This window comes from Neolamprologus multifasciatus, chromosome 20 (assembly GCF_963576455.1).
Source record: "Neolamprologus multifasciatus chromosome 20, fNeoMul1.2, whole genome shotgun sequence".
Classification (NCBI taxonomy): domain Eukaryota; kingdom Metazoa; phylum Chordata; class Actinopteri; order Cichliformes; family Cichlidae; genus Neolamprologus; species Neolamprologus multifasciatus.
The window spans coordinates 31043653-31064305 of NC_140458.1; the positions used below are offsets into that span (position 1 = coordinate 31043653).

Consider the following 20653-nt stretch of genomic DNA (forward strand, 5'->3'; position numbering starts at 1 on the left):
AGCAGGGCCTCTGTTTTCAGAGGCAAATACAACAAAACGCGGGGTGCTGCCACGAGACATCAAAATGGGCGATTTTGACTTCAGAGGGTCTTCAGATGCTTGAGGACTTGTCAGTGTTGAGCCACTGGGACTGAACAGAGAGAACAGAAGGTACCAGCAGGCTGTTAACAACCAATACGGGAACCACGCCAGAAAGATCGTCTCCTCCCAAAATGCCAGTCGGCACCAGATCACTAAAGGCTTCCACCATACTGTAATATCCCACCTGAGCACTTTCATCTGTTCAAAGTTAAATGGCTTAAAAGTTTATCAGCTGCTCTATGCCAGCTTTGTATGTGATGGCTGCTGTTTGCTTGTTTGCCTGCTTGGTTATCTGTTTATCACCAAGATTACCCCAAACCTACATAAAACCTGGAGGATAGGAGGAGTATGTTCAAGCAGTGTGGCCTTTGATAACTTTTTTTTATTATTAGTGGCGGCGGCTCTTCTAGCTGCACCACGAGGATAAGATAAGTTCGACATGTAGGTGCCTTAAAGGCAGAAAGGCATTTTTTAAGAGTGAAGCTTCAACAGGTGCCCCGAGATAATTTATCTGGAATTTTATGTTCTTTGCTTCGCAGAGAGAGATTTTCATCAGCCAATCAAAATACTTGTTTTGTTCTTCGGAGACCTGAGCTGTGTTGTGACACGCTGAGAGGGATGTCCGCGTTTTCCCCGGTGTTGTTCCCACTCATTCTTGGAGCATTAGGCTGACTCTAAATAGCCTGGAGGAGATTAGGGCAGCTCATATTCAAATGCACTTTTCTTCTAAAACCCCACTCCACCAGTGGGTGCAGATCAGTGCAGAAGCCTGGTGAGATGGTAGTCAGAGACGATTGTGTCACGCATAAATCAGCACAGAGGAGGAAAAGAGACAGAGAGGAAGAGGAAGAGGGAGAAAGGCTGAGGTAAAAGACAAACAAGTGTTGGCTCTGCTATATGAGTTTAGTTAGCTAGAGAGTTAGTGCGTGAGTTATGGCTAGCGAACGGCTGAGGGACGCTGTATTTATGAGGGGACTGAGTGAGTGTTAAATCCCTGGTAAGAAATAAAGTCGTCCCTGAGCGAACGGGGGAAACATTTCACTCAGTCTAAGAGGTGCCTTGAAAAAAAATGAAAGCCATCCCTCTTTCAGGGGAAGCACTAGTCTACATTCACTAAAATTGCTTTATTCCTTAAAAATGCCATAGATCACATCCAAGTGGACAGAACCTCATATTTGAATAGAGAAGAGGATTCTGTGTGTGTGTGTGCATAATATCAACCAAGTTCAGGAGCCAAGGAAAGGGAAAGAATCTGATTCTTCTAAAATTGCATGCGGATTTTGTGAGGGATCTTTGGCTAAGAGAAGCTGCCAAAACACACAGTGCACTTGTTGCAGTGCAAGGGTTCATCCAAGAAAAGTTTTCCATTCTGGTTTACCCAGGGAAAAAAGTAGGACTTTTTCTTCAGTTTAATTATTCGATATATCTCAATCTATTCTTTTTCTCACAGACAAACTTGTCTTGTTCTGAGGAGTCAGACTTGAAAAGCCTGAAACAAAGGAAGGGGCCTGGCCAACGGAAAAGGAAAAGCTTAACACTGCACTTTGTGCACATCCAAGTCTAACTCAGACCTCGCTCCAAACCCCTGCAGTAGTAATAACAATTATTACTTAAAAAGGCAATATTTTTGCATTAACTTAAAAGGCTATATCTTTTTCTTCCTCTCCAGCCTGTGCGGCCTCACTTACCCTAAGTATCTTCATAAATCACCAGTTACTGTTAACATGTACTCCACAATTCAGTCATCAATCTCCTACCAGGTCAGAGTGAAAACAGAGGGGGAAATGTCTGCTTAGTAAAATGTCTCTCTCGTGAATGCTGCTACCACCACCCACTACTCAAAGACATATATGTGTGCTCCCACACACACACACACACACAAACACACGCACACGTCAGTCGAATAACAAACACTACAACCAAAGCAGGCTCTATGGTACATTGGAGCAGAGCGGTTGCCAGATCGCTACGGTAAAGCAAGCCAAATTCAATTCTGACCTCACCTTTCACTCTGCTGCTTCCATTTGTTATAAAAACAAATAAACAGCGAGTGTGAAGTTGGTGTCGGCCAACTTCTGCCTCGACAAGAAATATCAGGCCCGGGCTCAAGCGGTGTGCTGCTTGGGAGACAGACGCCCACAGGGCCACATGTAAATCTGTGTTTATGTTCACAGACACAGTATTTATTTAACCAAAAGAAGAAAATCTAATTGTACACAAGGAGGATTATTGCTCTCAGAACCGTGTCTCCACAAGGGAAAAAAAGGATTCTTTAGCCTTTCTTCAACAGACACTGTTTACATCAGCAGAGTGGAAAATCCCTCCGATGACAAACCGCTCCATCACAACATCTGTATCTAAACAGCCAAATCAATCTCGACCAACACCGCAAATTACCTCACAACAGATCTGAAAGAGGCGCACTTGACTTCAGAGGAGAGGGATTTATGTGCTTTTCAAACAATTTCTAATTTTAGTTAGGTTTATTTATACATAAATATTAATGTATAAAGTCTAATGATATTTCTCTCTAAAGCAAGTAAAGACCACACAAATTTAAGCACTAAAAACAATATAATGTGCAGCCCTTAAAAGTGTTCATTATTTAATCCAATTATTATTTTAATTTAAACAAACTTTCCACCATTGACGCTCATAGTGCTCTAAGGCCTGGCACGAAAAGTCAGAGACAAAACTTTTGACCGAGCAAAAATGCCGTTAAGACGAATTTACATGCACGACTGACATTTAGTGCACTATAGGTGCAAATGCGCACAAATATACGTGGAAACGAAAATCTTTTTTTTTTTTTTTCCAGAAAATGAACAGTACACCTGCTATTTCCTCACTCTCTCACACAGACGCGCACAGACTTTGACACCACCCACTACATCACTACACATGCGTGCCTGACTCATGCCAACTGCAAATAGTAGCAAACCCGTTCATCTCGAGGTAGCACTCAACTCCTGTGTGTGAGTGTGTGAGCGTGTGTGAGCGTGTGTGAGCGTGTGTGTGTGTGCGGGGAGGGGGGAGTGGAAGAGACAGAGAGAGAGAGAGAGAGAGAGAGGGGAAGGGAGGGAGGAAGAGAGAGAGAAAGAGAGAAAGGTATGTGTGAGTCTTACCTGGCAGCAAACCGCCCTCTGCGCTCTGTCTCACCTCTCCCTCCTGCCCTGGAAGAATTCTCTCCACAAAGCAAGGCATTTTCTCCACAACTGCTCTCTGCCAAGGCTCTGCTCTCTCTCTCTCTCTCTCCCCCTCTGTCTCTCTCCCTCCCTCTCTCCTTCACACTCCTTTCCTCTTTCCCACTCTGTCCTCCTCTCTTGCTGTCTATCTCTCCTCCCTCCTTACCCTCCCCCTCTCTCCTCACAGATGTCGAGGCTGTGCGAGTTTACCCACTTTACCAGTAGGGGTCCTTCAGCGCCCTTCTCCACCCCGTAGCCACACGGGGGAAGAAAACACACACATACACACACACAGGCCCCAGGAAGAGAGAGCCACTTAACGGGCGCCCTCCTGTCACTGCTACAATGAGAGCCCTCTGCAGAGTAGCGCGGCTGCACTAGCTTGCGCGTCTGTGTGTGCGAGCGCGTGTGTGAGAGATAGACAGGTATGAAGTGGGTGGCGTGCACCGGGAGCTGGCCCTTGGCCCTTTCCAGCCCTGCTGAGCTAGGCTCGGCCCTGGCTCCTGAAGTGTAGTACAGTAGACGCGCACTCCCTCACACACACACAGACACGCAAACGCACTCGTGGGCATATGAGCGCACAGATTGACTTACAGTGGGTCCCTCGGAGCCAGCAGCCAGTGAGGGAGCGAGAGAGCGAGAGATTGTGGGCACGCACAAGCACACACACTTTCACTGGTACGCTACACAGACACACACGGAACAACTGCTGCTGTTTGCTACGGCTGTTGACAGTGATAACATGCGCTCTGTGCCCTATGTGTGTGTCGCGGCGCACATGCACACATAAACACACACATTCAACACATAGCAGATGGCTATCGGCTCTCATATTTCAGGTCTCTATTCCATCTTTTTTTTTATTATTATTTAAAAAAAAGAAAACAGTCTTCATTGACACTGGCATGTTAGATTTGAAGTCTCTTAGCTAGTGTACAGTGGGGAATTTCTAGTTTCTCTCCGACTTGTGGGGCACTTTTCACATCGCAATATCAATACTGGAGAATATTAGCTGTCCTGTTGAAGAATGTCAGATCTCCGTTTGCCTTTGAATAAGAGCAGAATCCCCCTGGGTGAAAATGCGAAGATCTAACTATAACTAAGAGTTTAAATAAGCTTTTAATTATCTTTTGTGCATGAAAACATGTTAACAACTCAATTAAAAGTGAATATTAACCTAAAACAAATATAAAATTGCTGTCTTAAAGTAGACAGAAGAGTCGATGCAAATGTTGTTCGCTTATTAAGTCGTAATTGACACAAAGTGAACGAAGATTAACAATGGATGGAACTTGATCCCAGAATTTTATCAAATATTGCCCAACTTTTATGATAGTTAATATTGTACAACAGCCCTGTTCTTGATCGGGATCTTTAGCAGCTAAAATATCAGAACAGCAATTATCAGGTTGAGGTGAGTAGGTTTTTCCATTTATTGCCACCTGGAACAGGATAAGGGTACCTGCACCCAAGACGCGATATCCCGGACCTGCCGCAGGTATAATTTGAACAGAGGGTGGATCACCTTTATTTGAGTCAAACAAAGCCTTCTAATGACACAAAATTGTCACGACTTGACAGACAAGCCTCCAACGCCCAATCAGACTTCCTTCAAAACGTTGACAAAGGGCAATAAAGAAAATAGGATGTTAAAAGAGCAGGACACGGATGTTGAATAAAGCCACCAGAAAGTGTACATACTTAAAGTCGTGATAAGCTAATGAGGGAAACAGAGCTGTGCTTTTGGTTTACTCTTATCACTGTTTGCATCAGTTGCAAATCTCCCTTGACAGCAAGACTGAAATCAAATACAGTTTTTTAGGCAGATGAAGGAAAGTCATTTGTATTTACAGGAAATAAGAACGACGCGCTCAATCATTATTCCCTTGTTGTGCTAACTAGAACGCAGCCCCTGTATTAAATGTTGGAGGAGCAGCACAAGGACAAGTAAAACATACCTTAAATAGACTACAAATGAAGTCACTTAACACCCACTCGTTCCCTCGCCACCCCTTGCTCTGTCTGTCTTCAACAGAAAAAAAGCCTGTGTTTGACTATCTCTCTCTCTGGTTCATAGTTTCTTTTGCTTTTTAAACAGCCACTTCGCCTGTCACAGCACAGGAACGGGCGCATTCCCCTTAAATGGCTCCTTTTGACAACTGATCTGTAAATACAGCCGGATCTGCAACTTCCCCCTTTCTCTCGCTGCTTCACTTTCTCCCTTCTCCTCTTTGCTCTCTCTCTCCCTCTGCCCAAACTCCTGCCAGATCCACACGCACACGCGCACACACATACATACGCATACACAGACATGAAGGTCTCCCTATGACCCCCTCCCCACCGCCACAAACACACACACACACACATTTACCCCCACGTCCCCCTCCCAACTTCCCCAACTCCATTCCCCCTGCCTCTATAAAAACACAAATATGCCATAACTCAGGCAGCGCTGCCACATAGCCTCCATCTTGCCCTGTACCGGGGAGGGGGGGAGGCCTCTCAGGAAGGTCACCAACAAATGGTTTTCCGATTCACTGCCCCTGAAATAATTTTGTGTATTAAAACCTGAATCTGCACTTTCTGGCCTGAAAGCTTTTCTAATTATTCCGGCGTCCTTGGGACAGACACAGATCCTTCACACGCCGGGGGAAACAAGCTATAGAGCAACCACTACAGCCACAAACACTCCACCACCACCACCACCCTCTCTCTATCCCTCCATCTCCCCACCTCCTCTGCTCTGCTCTCCTCTCCTCTTTACAGCCACCTCCCTCCCCAATCTGTTTTCAAAGCGTGTCTGTCCTTTATTAAATTGTTTTCTTTTCCACATTATCAGTTGCCATGGAGACCTCATCTCTCGGATTATTTGAATTTCATTATATCTATTGATTTGGGAGCATTTCATCTTTTTTATTGTTTTTCTGTCAATTTTCGAAACGAATAACCATCTAATTTGCGTCAGCGCTGATTACGTTCGTCCCTCAATAGAGGTCGGCAGCTGCGCCGGGGAAACAAATCAATGGAAAAACATCATAAAACTCGAAAGTACAATCAACCAGGATATGGGTGACATTCCGTGGTTGCTGAAACGAAGTCATCAAAAAATATATACTTTTTTTCCCTGCGCCTCTGCATGCGAGGGGGTGCAGTGAGGAGGACACATATGTGTCTGGGCAGATATATTACTATATTTCAGCAGATAATATACTATGGTAAATTTCCATACTGATAACAGCCCCTCCCTGCCCAACCAAAACAAAAAAAAATGCTTACTGTATCTAAATAATTTATGCAATTTTAGCATTTCTATATAAATTTTTTAATAAGCTGCTTGGAGCAAAGTGGCCATTAACAAAACACACAGCTGTCCAATGGGCTAAGCCCAGCAGATCAATTGCACTTTTTTATGACATGATAAAATGCTTTTAAAGCAATTTACACAAATATGGAAAAAATGACTTCATGGGCTTCATTTATTCATAAGGACGTGTATTAGAGGGGGGAAAAAAATCTTACAAAAGCCAGACAGGAGAGATGGTCCCGGTCCTAACTGGAACGGACTTGCTGCCCTCTCCGCAAGGACATAAAGTTTCATTACTGATGCACGCAGTCAAAGGCAATTTAGCAAACACAGTGTGCAAAAGAAAACATCAGCATATTGCAAGTGTTCCTGTATTAGGCAGACCTTGCATGTTGTTTTCCAATTTTTATTCATTTTTATGGGGGCGGGGTTGCACGGGGGTGGAGGTGATGGATTTTTTTTTTTTTTGAAAACTCCACCTGACCGGTGTCACCGTGACCCGAAGCCAAGGGGAAGTAGCCACAGTCTGGCCCTACGAAACCAAGCGTAGACCACGCACCAGACAATGGGGCTTTGCAGCAGGACAAATGAGTACACACAACTTCAGCTGTACAGTGGCATACAGAGCATGTTATGCACACTCATTATGTGAGAAAACAGGCCCACAAATATTCAGTGGATCTGATCATTTAGCATCTTAGTGCTGGCACACACACACACACACACAGGAGTGGCACAGGAGTATGGATGGGGAGGGCATTTGGAGGCTAATCTTGTTTCAAAGCATCCTCTTCATGTGCCGACAATGTGCTTGAGCTTCTCCACGAAATGCTGCTGCTGAAGGCCTCATGTTTGCAACACATGTCAACATTTGACAAAGCATTACTTTTCCTCCCAACAATATTCTCCTGCTCAGGCCTCTGAAATGAGGGCGCTAACAAATTAGCTTTTTATGTTTATTTGTGTGTGGGTGTGTCGTGGGGGGGTAGTTTAGGGGGGGGGGGGCAGATCTCATTTTCTAAGGCACCAGTTCTCAACTAGAAAGAGGGAGGGAGAGAGGGAAAGTGAAGGAGACAAAGGGAGAGAAAAGAAAGAAAAGGCTGAATGTTTTGGAGTCACGATTCTTCTCCTGATTGCCCTAGCTGTCTCAGTTCTGCAAAACATGACCCTCCCCTCCCTCAGCCACGACAGAAACACGGGCGACTGGATAAACACTATTTTATGCAGTGACTAGATGAATCGCCAGACAGTAATTACAGTCTTCCTCTCGCCCCAACAAAACTCTACTGTACAGGCTCTTTCTCTTACACCAAACTGCAGTAGCACGTACTACAAAGCTGCAGGTGTGCGACATGTTTGTCAGTGCCTCACCCAACTAGATAAATATAAATATTAGACCCTGTAACAACAATGAAACGCTCTGTGCCGCTTTCAGTGATGTGTTAATAATCTGTGGCTGAAAGAGGACTTGTGTGGATGGACGATGTTATCATGTGCAGTCAAACGTTGTCGGAGCTGGCTTTGTAGAGAAAGTTTGGTGATTTTTTTTTCTGCTACCCTTGCAGTTTAGGCTTTTCTCTCGTCGATGTAACAAAAATAACACGCTTGTGTTCGTAACTAAACATTCCCACACAGCGGCTGGTAGTCTGCTGGGTCTCTGACTGCATGCGGCACAACGTACCCACCGCACACAGCTCAGGCCTAACCAAATTTTTGAAAAGGGTTCTGAACTTGATGTGCGGACAAAGTCCGTTAGCAAAGGGATTAATTTTGTTCATTCGGTGTTGGCACTTATTGACGTTTCAAAAGATCACTCCTACATCAGCTACGAACTGTCGGTGAGAGCAGTGAAACACACTCAGACACTCTTACTCCATACTCATTCATCCGGTCAGACCGTGCCCCAAAAGTGGTGCAGTAAACCATGTTGTCAATGTCCGAGCTCTAAAAAGCACAATTACAGAGGACCTCGACTGAATAATTTAAAAAGCATAATTACTGACCTCTATCCAAATTCCTCTGAAAGGTACATTAAGATATAGAAAAGCACTGGAGGTGGAAGTGAAACTGAGGGGAAGAGAGAGTGTGTGTCTCTCCAGGCCTCCCTAATGCACTCTCCTGCTGTACTCTAACTTCCTGTGGACCCCTAATGTGCCCGCTGCTTGCTGGCCTGATGAAGACTACAGTTAATGAGGCCCTTGTTTCTGAAATGAAGTATCTCAGAAACCATCAACATGCATTACTATCACCCCCCCCCCCCCCCCCCCTTGGCCCAAACACACCAACATCACCACCCCAGACCTCTCCTTGCTCCGTACCTTTTAGTGCCACCTCAGGTTCCGATGGTTGAAAAATAAAACAACAGCTGCTTTTCAGGTGTGTGTGTGTGTGTGTGTGTGTGTGTGTGTGACTGTGTGGGTGGGCCCGTTTGGTGGGCTACTATTGACCTGGGCAGCCATCACTGCTAGGGTCACCAGCTCTCAGTTGATTTGGCTGAATGTATGAGGCTATGAGTGATTCTGGATTTGAATGAAGCGTCACAAGCATTTGTGCTGCTGCACGCGTGTGTGTGTGTGTCTGTGTGTGTATGAGCACTTTGGGGGGTGTGGGGGGTTGAGGCGGATGTTGAGAGCTGGTAGTGGGCTTGGGGGAGGATCCAGAGAGATGAGGCCTTTTTAATTAAAAGAAAATATTTGTGTTTGCATACTATCGCTGTTGGAACCTGGAACAATTCAGAGAATTCTGGCTGTTAAATGGCTTGCTCTTTAAAGTGATTTGGGGTATTTCAAATCCTCTTTGCATACATGCATTTTTAAAATTTCAATTATGCTATGACTCTTTTTCTCAGAGAACTTGTATATTTTTCTATTTGATCAACTTTTTTCCTGCTATAAACCTTTTTTTTTTAAAATTCGGAAAGCATTATAAGAAGAAATTCATTTACCGATAGGCTTATTTATCAATATTAGAGTGCTGCTGTCTCTGCTGTATTTCTAATAGGAAGGATAGAGGGCACTGAAATAATTAGGCGACTTCTGCAACATCCTGAATGCCAAGGACAGGTGGATTAAAGTATTAAAACAATCGCATTTCAGTCTTGAAATAGTCCTGTGCACGACTCAGCACCATGCGCATCCGTTCAAGTTCAGCTGCCAGCTCCATATCGCCACAGGAGAGGGTTAGGGAAGAAAAAAAAAGCCCAATCCCATTAGCTAGCGTACATCTCAGCAGACCTGCTGGAAACGTGAGCAAATCTCAGCGATGATTATCCGTCAGAGCTCTCAAATGATAATACATAATCGAACACTACAGGGTTATTTCCCTCCTCTGTAATCGCGCAGCTAATTTGTGTTTCCCCATTTAGGTTAGAATCTGGTCCTTTCCAAATAAAAAAATAACAGACAAGATCGGCACAGCTGCGTCTCAGGATACATTAAAACTGCTGTCCTCCAATTAGAGGGTAGAGCATGGAGTTTCCTAGATTAGGTGAAGAAAATGATTTAAGTGAAAGTTAAGACACAAGACCACAATAAGGTCTACTTAGAGTGCAAAATTAATAAGGAAAGTGCTTTGTAGTGCTGTTTTACTCCTACATTGGGGTGAGTGATCCTCAATTTAATCAGGGGTGTTTAACTTAACTCTCTGCCTTCATAATAAGTATGACAGAAGTGACAAAATTCAAAATTATTTCTCTGTAAAAATTGTAAAAAACATTAAAGAGTCCAAATTTGTAGCGAACACTAAAACAATAGATTTATTTTATCTGTAAAAATTGCTTTTAAAATGTAATTACTAGAAAATAAACGATACATTTTTTGTATTTCTATATGTAATTATATTTAACCTGAACACAAGCACTTAAAATATCCCTTTTTAAGCAAGTGGCAATATGTAAGGTGAGCCTTTGATAAAATCTAAGCCTCTTAGCCGACCTCCTACCATCTGTGGCCCTAATATACAGCTTGCGAATGAGAAAGAAAGCTGTAAGTGTCATCTAGTCTGTGACTTAGAGTAACAAAGTCAACCTGCTTTCACAGCCGTGCCGTGGAGGTGGAATGAACCTTCTGTGGCGGAAAACAAACAGGAAGCAGAAAGAGGAGTGGGGACAGAGTGAGCGAAAACTCTGCCCTTCAGTCTCTGCCCGGTAAAGGCACTCTTAACCAGGTCTGACAGCTAACAGCTCCTTGGCAATTGGGGTTAGTTGAAGGAAAAGAAGCTCAAGTTTTGTTGGGGCTTTGGCTTCATAGATGTTCAGGAGCTGCTGCCCACTGCAGCATCAAAGGGGATTATAGGGACAGGGCCATCTGCCATCGGTGCCAGAATAAGCGTGAGCCCTTTTATGTCTCCGTCTATGTTTGTGTGCCTGTGTGTGTTCGTGAAAGAAAGACAGAGAATCCCTCATGTCTATGTACTTTAACTTAAAGGGCAGTGCAGAGGTGTGGGGTGCAGCCCTCAGACTAAAGGTTTCCATCTCACCACTCAAGTTTTACCCTTTGAATCAGTGTTAGGACTCAGAGCAGGTTCTTCACGTACACACCTGAAGTACAGGGATGAATCCACGTCCATCACGGCTCACTAAAAACAGATCTAATGGCGAACGGTCTCTCTTTTGTCACTCAGGCACAAAAAACACAACTTGTTTTTTTGTTGTGGGTTTATTGGAACACACTGCCACCCTCGTTTCCCCCTTCACCTCTCTAATTTGTTTTGGGTCTTGTTCCCGGCCTCCGCCTGGGAATGTTTTCTGCTCAATAGCCTGCTACCTTTTAGCTGAGCCGCCCAGTGCTTGACCTACTGCCGACGCTTATTTTCAGCACTCTAATTGTCGTTTAATCACATATCAACCTGTCATTTAAAGACCCCTTTTTTCAAGGGGGGATATTTGCATATATTGTAAAACTAATTCCAATCGAAAGCTCCAGTGACTGTGAAAGTCTCTCTCTTTTACTTTCACACCCGTCTAGACACAGTTAAGCACAGGAGAGCGCAAGACGCGCACACACGGCGCAGTCTGCTGCATCTCACCTTAACAGACAAAAACACACATAGGCAGACGCCATACCAGATATTCTCAATTCAGGTGGTTTTATCACGTTTGTTAACAGTGTGTGGTGACACGTAACATGTTAGAATAGGGACAGCGACAGGAGCGATTCGGAGCGCACGTACTCATGTGAGCCAAAGCGAAGGTGACAGTGAATGTATAGTGTTATAGAGGAATCAATTAGAGTTAATAATGTATCACTCCTCCAAATGTTGCATTCATTTGTTCACACTTAGATAAAGCTACTGCAAAATAGGTTGTGCCGGGTTTGCCTGGCAGACTACACTACATTTACATTATCACTCTTATACATCGAAGAGCCATGTTCCACTTGAGTGGTGGCGGTAGAGTGGAGGGGTGTGTGTGTGTGTGTGAGAGAGAGAATCGTGTTTTTCAGGCCCAAGGAATGCCAGTCCTCAAGAGATCACCCCCTCTAATTACAGAGTGGGAGAAAGACAGCTCTTTGTTCTACCTTTTATTACATTAATTGATAAAACAGAGCTCGGGTGGAGCCTTCTTATGGGGGGGAGGAGGAGCAAACGGGGCTGGGATGAACTGGGGGGGGGGTGTCCGTTGGGCAGATGAAGGTGGATGAGAGGCTTTTGGTACTGAGGTCCTATTTTCAGAGGGCTCCTAATCCCGTTAGGGGCTTCTATGGTGGCGCTCTGTCCTGGCACTGCTTTCCCACAGGAGGGCTGGAAGCAGGGGAAGCCTGTGGTGTGGTGGGTGACAGTCCCAGCAGTGTTCACTGGGCCCAGACCTTAATTAACCATCTCTTCAGGGGGTACTGAGGGCCACAGTGAGAACCTATGCTACAAACACCAGCACCTTAAAGAGGAAGTGGCATCTCATCCACTGTGGAATAACTGGAAACTCTGCAGACCTGTAATATGGACCCCATGCAGGTCAAATCCATAGAAATGTCGTAGAACATTAGCGGGGCTATTTTATGACTGGTTATTAGCCCAACACAAACTGCACAGTTGGTTGATATTTTTAATATCACAGCTATTCAATTATAAGCCTAACATTAAAAAAAGACCACAGTCTGAAACACCAAAGGAAAAACATTCTGAAATCAGGAGCGACTCAAAACATGATTTAGATATTATTACTTTTCGAAACTAACCGATCAATAAGTTTCATTTCTATTTGCGTGGGACTGGTCAATCTTATTTGTCAGCGGTTAAGTAGCTGTAACAGGCTTTGTCATGGCTGTAATCTGCTTCTGCTCGTTTAGGCTACCTGCACACAACGCAGGCTGAGAAGCGCCGGTGCAGCGGCCAAATGGAGTCGGAATATGTTACAGAGGCAATTAAGCATGTTGGTGTGTGTGCACGCACACAACAGTGTCAGAGGTGCTAAGCTGGGCCAAACATGCCTCATTGAAACGTCCATCTTAAAACCACCCAAGTTTCTCATCTCCCCCCGCCCGCCCTCCGACAACCAAGATGCTTCAAGACTGTCAAAAGCATTTTCCACAAAGCTGAGGAGAGGCCAAGGAAAAAAAAGAGGGACCTGCCACTGTCACATGCATGCCTGCGCGTGCACACGCACTCGCGAGGCTGTCAGGTAAATTAGATCTGAAAGCTGACAATTTCTGACCATATTTCCTTGATTATTTCAAACAAATGCACACCAGCCGCTCTAAGGAGATTAAAGTGACATAAAAGTCCCGAGTGGGAGGAGGGAGGGCAGAGAATCCAGGTCACCCCCATTTGTCCCCCTGCCTGACAGCAGCTATATCGCTATCCAATCCAATAAAAGTCCCCCCCCTCCTTTTGCTTTAATTAATTTTACAGCTAGCTTGCTTAATTACTTTCAATCAAAATCCTCTTGCCATCACAAAATTAGAAATGGTTCAACTCCATTAGTCTAAATTCTTCATTTACATACACAAAGACTGTCAGCTCTTGCTAAGCAAACGGCCTCCTGCTTGATGAGATTGTTTTTTTCCACACACTCTATCACTCTCTCAGTTACACACACGCATGCGACTGTGGTGTTAATTTTTTTGAAAGGAGAAAAGTAGCATTAAATTATTTGAGCCCCCTACTTAAGACATTCCCTGCCTAATCAGGGTTCAGGTAAGCTGTCGTACACATCGCCCAAGGTTCTTCTATAACTGGCGAAACTCCACGTCAAAAGAAAACTGTTTGACCTCGCACGAGCGCGGGAAAGCAGAGGAAAATAGACGCTTCACATAAGGGATAAGCTGAATTATTAAGGCAGCGTCCATGTAAATGAGGCTAAGTGGTCCCCAATAAATCTGCGTCCTTTGTGGCAGGGTGTCACTAGTCTGACCAGACTCTGGACACTAGTGACACAGTCGGCTGCTGCGAGCAAAGCAACTGGATTGTTCGCCAGGATGAGGGCCCGTGCCCTGCCTTGCTTCAACTTGGCACACAGGCATCCTCTCCATCACACACACACTGCCTAAGGCCTGCACATCATCAAGAATTAAGGACATGCAGATAGGGTTTGTGCATTGACCAAAGTGAAAACCCAGACACACAAGCACACCGCCATGTGCGTGCACGCACGTACACACACGTGCACACGCTACTACTGCCATAATTAGGTCCTGAGATGAGGACATTAAACTGGTGTAATGCACTCACTGCAGCAGTACACTACCACAAAATATATCGACACTGAACCTAGATGCTCATCAGCGACACTTTCCTATCGCTTTTTCCCCCCTCTGTTCGCGCGCATGCTACTGAGCCTGCCCTGCGAAAAACCACACAATACAACAGTGTTTGATCTGCTGCACTCATATTATCTCACAAATGGTTTTCTTTCACAAAGGTAAAGACGTGCGAGGGGGAGGACACTTTGAAATGAAAGAGGCGATGAAGAGACACTGTTCACAACTTAAAAGAATTCCCAACTAGTAACCATTGGCTGGAACAAGTCAAAAGAAGAGAAGAAGAAGGGGTGTCGTCCATAATGGCCTCGCAGACGGACTACAATGCAGGTCTGACCTGGCCTCTTTGCTCTGTGTCTGCGACCACCAGTTTTCCCTTGCCCTCTTTTACCATTACCCATTAACACTGTTAATTATCCAAATCCATCATTCTTGGGGTAAATGAAGACTGCCTCTTTAATTCAATTTAATAGGATCATTTTCCAACCCACATTCACTTTAGCCCCAGCTGCCCGCCTACTAGTCCCCCACTGTGTCTCCCACCCCACCCCCCTTCCCCCCAATGTATCTGTGACTCCTTTGGCTGCATCTTCTATGGTCTGGCTCTCTACCATTGGTGGGAGGGGAGGGCGATGGGGGCTAAGGCTCGCTGGCAGTGATGGGCCGACGCGCTGTTGATCTCCCATGTCTTGTCTTGGCTCGGCTGGTGGCAAGCAGCAGTTCTGGGCTTCCAGTCTGCTGTGCACACTTCCTGCCTGCCGCACACAAACACCGACACACACACACAGAGGCTCAAAGTACCATCCATGTTCACCGGGGCTTAGCTAATCCTGTCACATCAGGCTAGGTTGGCTGAGTTGAGGCCTTTCTTCCACCCCGACTCAACACACACACACACACACACACGACCACCTCCATGCACCTCCCTGCTTTGCCGCCACTTCTTCACTGACTCCTGTTACTCACTTTCTCTCTCTCTCTTACCTTTGTTTCATTTAACAAGGTCACACTTGGCCAACTATGGCATGCAAGTGATGAGACGGGACAGCTGACGAATCTCTGCGTGTTCCTGTGCGATCTTATGGCTAATGACATCGCAATATATTTCTATATTTCCATTTTTTAAAACAGCAACAATACTGTGGTTTCTTTGCAAACAGACTGCATGCAACTTGCACTGCCATGCAATCTAATGGGTTTTAAAGAGGCCATCTAATGATGGCTGTTACAGTAAGAGACAGGCATGCATGTCACCTGTTGTGATGGCACGCCACCAAAATTTGTTTAGAAAATATACAGGTCTCATTTTGTCTTTTCTTTCCTGTTGTGTGTACAGTGTGTGTAGTGGTATCTGTATCAAAACAGATTTTCCATGCAATTACAGCCATACCATGAGTGACTTCAGGCTACGTATTGCATGGCTTCTCCAATTTTCCTAACTGAGAAGTGTCTGAAGCTTTTTTTAAAACATCCATTAGAGTTTAAATAAAATAATACATCAAATACAGAAAATAAAGTACACGATTCCATGCTTGAAAAGAAACACTGAGCGCACGTTACCGGCCGTCCTTTGAATTCTCTGAAGAATTTGTTAAATATTAGCTCCTCTTATCCCATTATTCAGCGTGTGGGTAAATTTGCCCCCATTTCCACAGTGCACCCCCCCTTTATCCCCCGAGACTAAACACACTCAAAGCCACACATACATATGCACACAGTGCTCCCTTTACAAGTTTCCCAGACAGAGACAGACTCTGGGAGAGTTTCAAATGATTTTAGCCATGATTTAATTTGGTTTGTTAAAGGGTGATGTCAGCACAATGGGAGACGAGCCTCTAAATCCACTACATTCACCCAAAACGCGCAGATGAGATAATCACTGGTGACGTCTACGAAAACACTTATTATATTTGCCCATCGCCTGGCTGAAGCTGTTAAAACTCATCAGCGTTATTCCCATTTTTTTTTCTCTGGGAAAGAGAAAATAGCTCAACATATAGTCGAAACTGTCACCCCCTTTTAAAGAGACAGCGGCGACACTGTTGTGGCTGCGGACAGAGTTTAGAAAAGACAGGACGGGCCCATCAGAGATCCATTCGATATTCAATTTGTTTGCACCCAATACTAATTACATAAAACATGCACCACTTTTTCCTTTTTTCTTTTCTGGTTCTACCGAGAACAACAATGTCAAGGAAGCTCCAAATTTGTGGCTACATGTATGCATTGCTTGTTAGAAATATGTAAAAGTACCACGCAAGAAACTGCATGAATGAGTACTGCTGCTCCCTTAACTTGTCCACACATCTCGCAATGGCTTAGGGCTGGCAAGGTAGCGGAGGAGATAAGAAATGGATCAACGTGAGCCTTTCTCATAGCTTAATTTATTTTAAATCCAAGCCCTGTTTACACATGGCACACCGAGAGGCCTTGTCAGCTCTAACTAGCATTGAGATATTTAAAACCATTAACGCTGTACAGCGGCAGCCTGAACCTGTATGACACAAGCTGCTGCTGCATGAGGTAAAGCCAGAAGTCTAACTGCTACAGATTCCACTTTCAAACAAAGCGTAGCTACAAAACTCTTATCAGGCACTCGGATATTATGATAATACCTCAACCTGCCTTTTTTTTTAATGTGAGGAAAAACGTAAACACTACACGTGCATTAAAAGGAGTTATTATTATTCCTAATTTAGTGTATATTTAGCACAGCGGCTAATCCCGCAGAGGCAAGGGTCAGAATATGAAACGCACAGGCTATCTACCTCCCAACAGGATATCCTCGTGGATCAGCAGTGGTAGCCATGTTGACCTGCCCAGTTATTAAAGAGGCTAATCTGTTCAACATGTCAATGTTAGCACTTTTAGCTGCGATTAATAAAAGAAGACCCCAAGAGTGCTGTGTGTGCTTTTTCAGTGCCCCAGGTTGTTTTCATTTGGTTTGTATTTTTAGTGGTTTTCGCTGTTTGGTAATTCAACAGTCCTCTTTTCTCCTATTAGCATAAACAGTGTAAATTATTAACTTTGTTAAAAGAATTATAATCAGCCATGAATCCTTAGCTCTGTAGTACTTTTGTGTGTTTTTGCCCGCTTTCTGCCACTGGCAAAGACTCACAATGGCATTGCAGGCATCATTAAAGCGAATGTAACTTTATATTTTATAGATATGGAACAATGCGCACGCGATGCCTGACTTTGTGGCCGTTTCTTCTTAAAATGTATGGTCTGGTGGCTTTCACAGGGCAGCAGCAGCAGAACTGCTCTCTAACAGACTTGCTTTCTAAGTGCCTGGTGCTGTGTCTTAATTTGTAATCTAGTCAAACCAATTGTCCGCTAGCTAAAAAGGTCACCGAGACAATAGACTACACAGCCTCCCACAATGTAGAGAAAGCCCAGGGTGTCTTCTGTAGCTTTTTAACCAAAGATGTAATTAAGACACCTTCATCTTCCTGGGTGAGAAGGGCACCAACAAGCGTCTGCTGGAAACGCAGGAGGAACTCCACATTACTGGAAACGGCAGATGTGAAACGCGAGAAAAAGAGAAAAAAAAAAATCGCTCATCTCTAAAGTGGAGCGTCACCCCTGAAGACATCTGGTAAGGTTACCTGCTCGTGCAGTCACTGTGTGATTTTATACGTCGGGACGGCGACTGTGGCAAAGCAAGCTTGTTGGGAAAAACTGAGTAATGCAAAGCAACACAGGAGAGGCAGAGGGGGGACTTAAAGGACGTGATTTATCTGGGCTTGATTGCGTGTTAATCGAGGTTACGTGTATTAAGTGGAATCTAATTGGAACAGACACTGGCAGTCTGACAGATCGACATGATGCAGATGGATTGAGGGGGAGGCGGAGAAAGGGGGGAGCGAGGGAGACAGGGAAGGGGAGAGAGAGGCATAGTGCAGTCGAGAAGAGAGGAAAACAGAGGCAAATAAACGTATCATTTTGTTCCTTTACGTGGCCAAACACCAAGAGTTTTATGATACCCAACATTAAAAGAGAGCTTCTGAAACCGTCCAACCATATAAGCGAAGACACGTCTCACGTGCGTGTCGTGATTGGCGGCTGATGAAACGTGTAGAGGAGGACACACACGAGTGAGATTTTGAGTGACAGGACACAGCACTGGAATCCGCCCTCCCCCCCTGCAGTTGCCACAAACAGTCATTTCTGCTTTATTGGAAATGAGAGGAAAAAAAATACCCCTCCTAAAAAAACTCGAGGTAAAGAGGTCGAGTGACAGCTGCCGGAAAATTTCCCACCTCGACGAGGGGACGAGCAACTGTTCCACCGGTTCTTATGACTCTTTGCTTCCCCCTGACAGGCGACAACTGTTTCGAAGGCCCTCTCCCCAAATCTGAGGCTGAATGACGCTTTCAGTGTTACCAGAGTAAAAAAGAGGACCACCTGTTAAGGTCAAGCAACTGCTAACTCACAGCCAGTGGGAGTGGGATAGTGAAAAGGGTCCAAAAGGACAAGAAAAAGATTCGGAGCTGAACATACAGTGTTGCACTGAGGCAGCTTCTATTGTGGCGTTCCTCTGAATTGGTCAGTGTGGCTATAATTGGTAACGAAGGGATACAAAGTGTGAGTGACAAGAGAGGCCTCAAAGCAGCAAATGGCCCAGGAGCAAAAATGACTGTCACAGCGTGATTATCTAAATCAGGGTTAAAAATACAGTAGTTCCCAACAAAGGAGTCACTTCTACTGATATGTGGCCCAAATTTAAAGAAACTAAAACTGGACGTAAGAGGAAGACATGCAAGGAGAAACGATAAAGCGGGCAACTATGGGCATAATTCAGGGGAGGTTTGCAGGACGCTACAGCACTCGAAACTTCACTCATCAACACAAAATGCCTAAATTGTTCTCGACGTGATCCCGTCATAGCAAAGAGACAGGGGAGTTGTTTCGGTCATCCGTTGATTTGATCCATTATGACTGTTACACTAATGGCATTAATAAGGGCAAAATTGCTATTTTGAAACAGAATTTTCATCCTCTTCATTTGGCCAACCTTATCGCCTCTCTACTCTTCCTACATGGAAAGCCGGTGACTGCGACTGTGCGTGTGTGTTCGCGAGTGCGTCTCTGCCCCCACCATGTAATGGCTATAAGGTCATCTCTATTTTCCAGGCTTGCTGTACAATGTCGTTGGATTGCAACATTTTGCATGGTTAAAAACAACAAAACGAGCTTTGATATTTGACTCCCTGCTATTTTCGATATGTGGCCCAAACCTCATTTAACGCCATCACAGTGTACGTTTGAAAAAGTTGCAAAACTAAGTCGTGTTTGCCTAAACATTCAAAAGGACGACGCCGTCTTACGTTGAGCGCATTTGAAACCGGCTTTTAAAAAGTACATTAAAACGATCGCGTCCTTGAAGGGTGCATTTAATTTACTGTAAACTTGATTGTATCAGTACACAGAACGCGTGTGCATGTTTTCTGCCTATTTGTGCTGAATGTCAGTACTCGTGGTACTCGTGTGTATGTTCAGCCCTCATCGGCCTCTAACATTGAGAGGAATGACACTCTGTGATCAAGGACATGAATTGCTCATTGATTTTTAGGGGCCAGCTTAACTATCCATTCCAATTGATTTTTAGCTTTGCTGGGTGTGCGAGTTATGGCAGTTTTAATGTATCATCTGTATGTGTACTCATCACCCTCTGCAAGAGGATTTACAATAGTCTGCGGATAATGCATATACAGCACCATGTGCAAACGTGGGACAGGGACTTTATCCTTTTCTGCTGCTTTTCCTTTTTATTATTATAAATTCCAAGAAGCAGAAACCATAAAACCATATTTTTATAATAGGTGGGAAAAAAAAGAATCACCTTGGTTATTATCTGCTCCAGGACTTAGTAAATGATCTATTGGGAATATACAGCATTGTTTTTTATCTTGATACATTCATGGAAAATAAAACCAAAGCGTGTGAATGAACTGTAATCCTCTTTAATGCTAATCAGTGTTGTTTAGAGCGTTCATGTCAGCTTTCACTTCCACATAGCCACAGTAACCAGAAAAAGAGTTAAAATTGCAAATGTGCTCATGCTCTACAAATAGAAGCACTATGGCTTTGCCACAAACCATCACCATGAAAAAAATTAGTAAATATGTATATATATATATATATATATATATATATATATATATATATATATATATATATATATATATATATATATATATATATAGTTTGACACTATTTTAGTTCTTTACATTTAGAAGGCGGTTAGAAAAAAAACTCACATTACCACGAATTAACAATTCATATAAACTATTAATAATCAATGATTTGGTGATGTAAGAGACAAAGTCGGAGCAATGTGATCCAAAAGGCAGTCTAAAGTCATCTGTCAGGTAGAAAGTCATTAA

General features: G+C 44.1%; 1 protein-coding gene across 10 annotated transcripts in view; it reads right to left on the reverse strand.

The window, feature by feature from the left end:
- Positions 1–20653, reverse strand: part of casz1 (castor zinc finger 1) — a 177400-nt gene that overhangs the window by 44479 nt on the left and 112268 nt on the right. For 4 of the 10 annotated variants that reach the window (XM_085146470.1, XM_085146462.1, XM_085146469.1 and 1 more), the window contains exon 1: positions 3207–3556. The exons of the other annotated variants lie outside the window; for them this stretch is intronic. In XM_085146470.1, the coding sequence (XP_085002596.1) occupies positions 3207–3285 (79 nt within the window). In that variant the 5' untranslated portion in view covers positions 3286–3556. Of the gene's footprint in view, positions 1–3206; positions 3557–20653 lie in introns of those variants that run through there. 10 annotated transcript variants of the gene reach the window in all.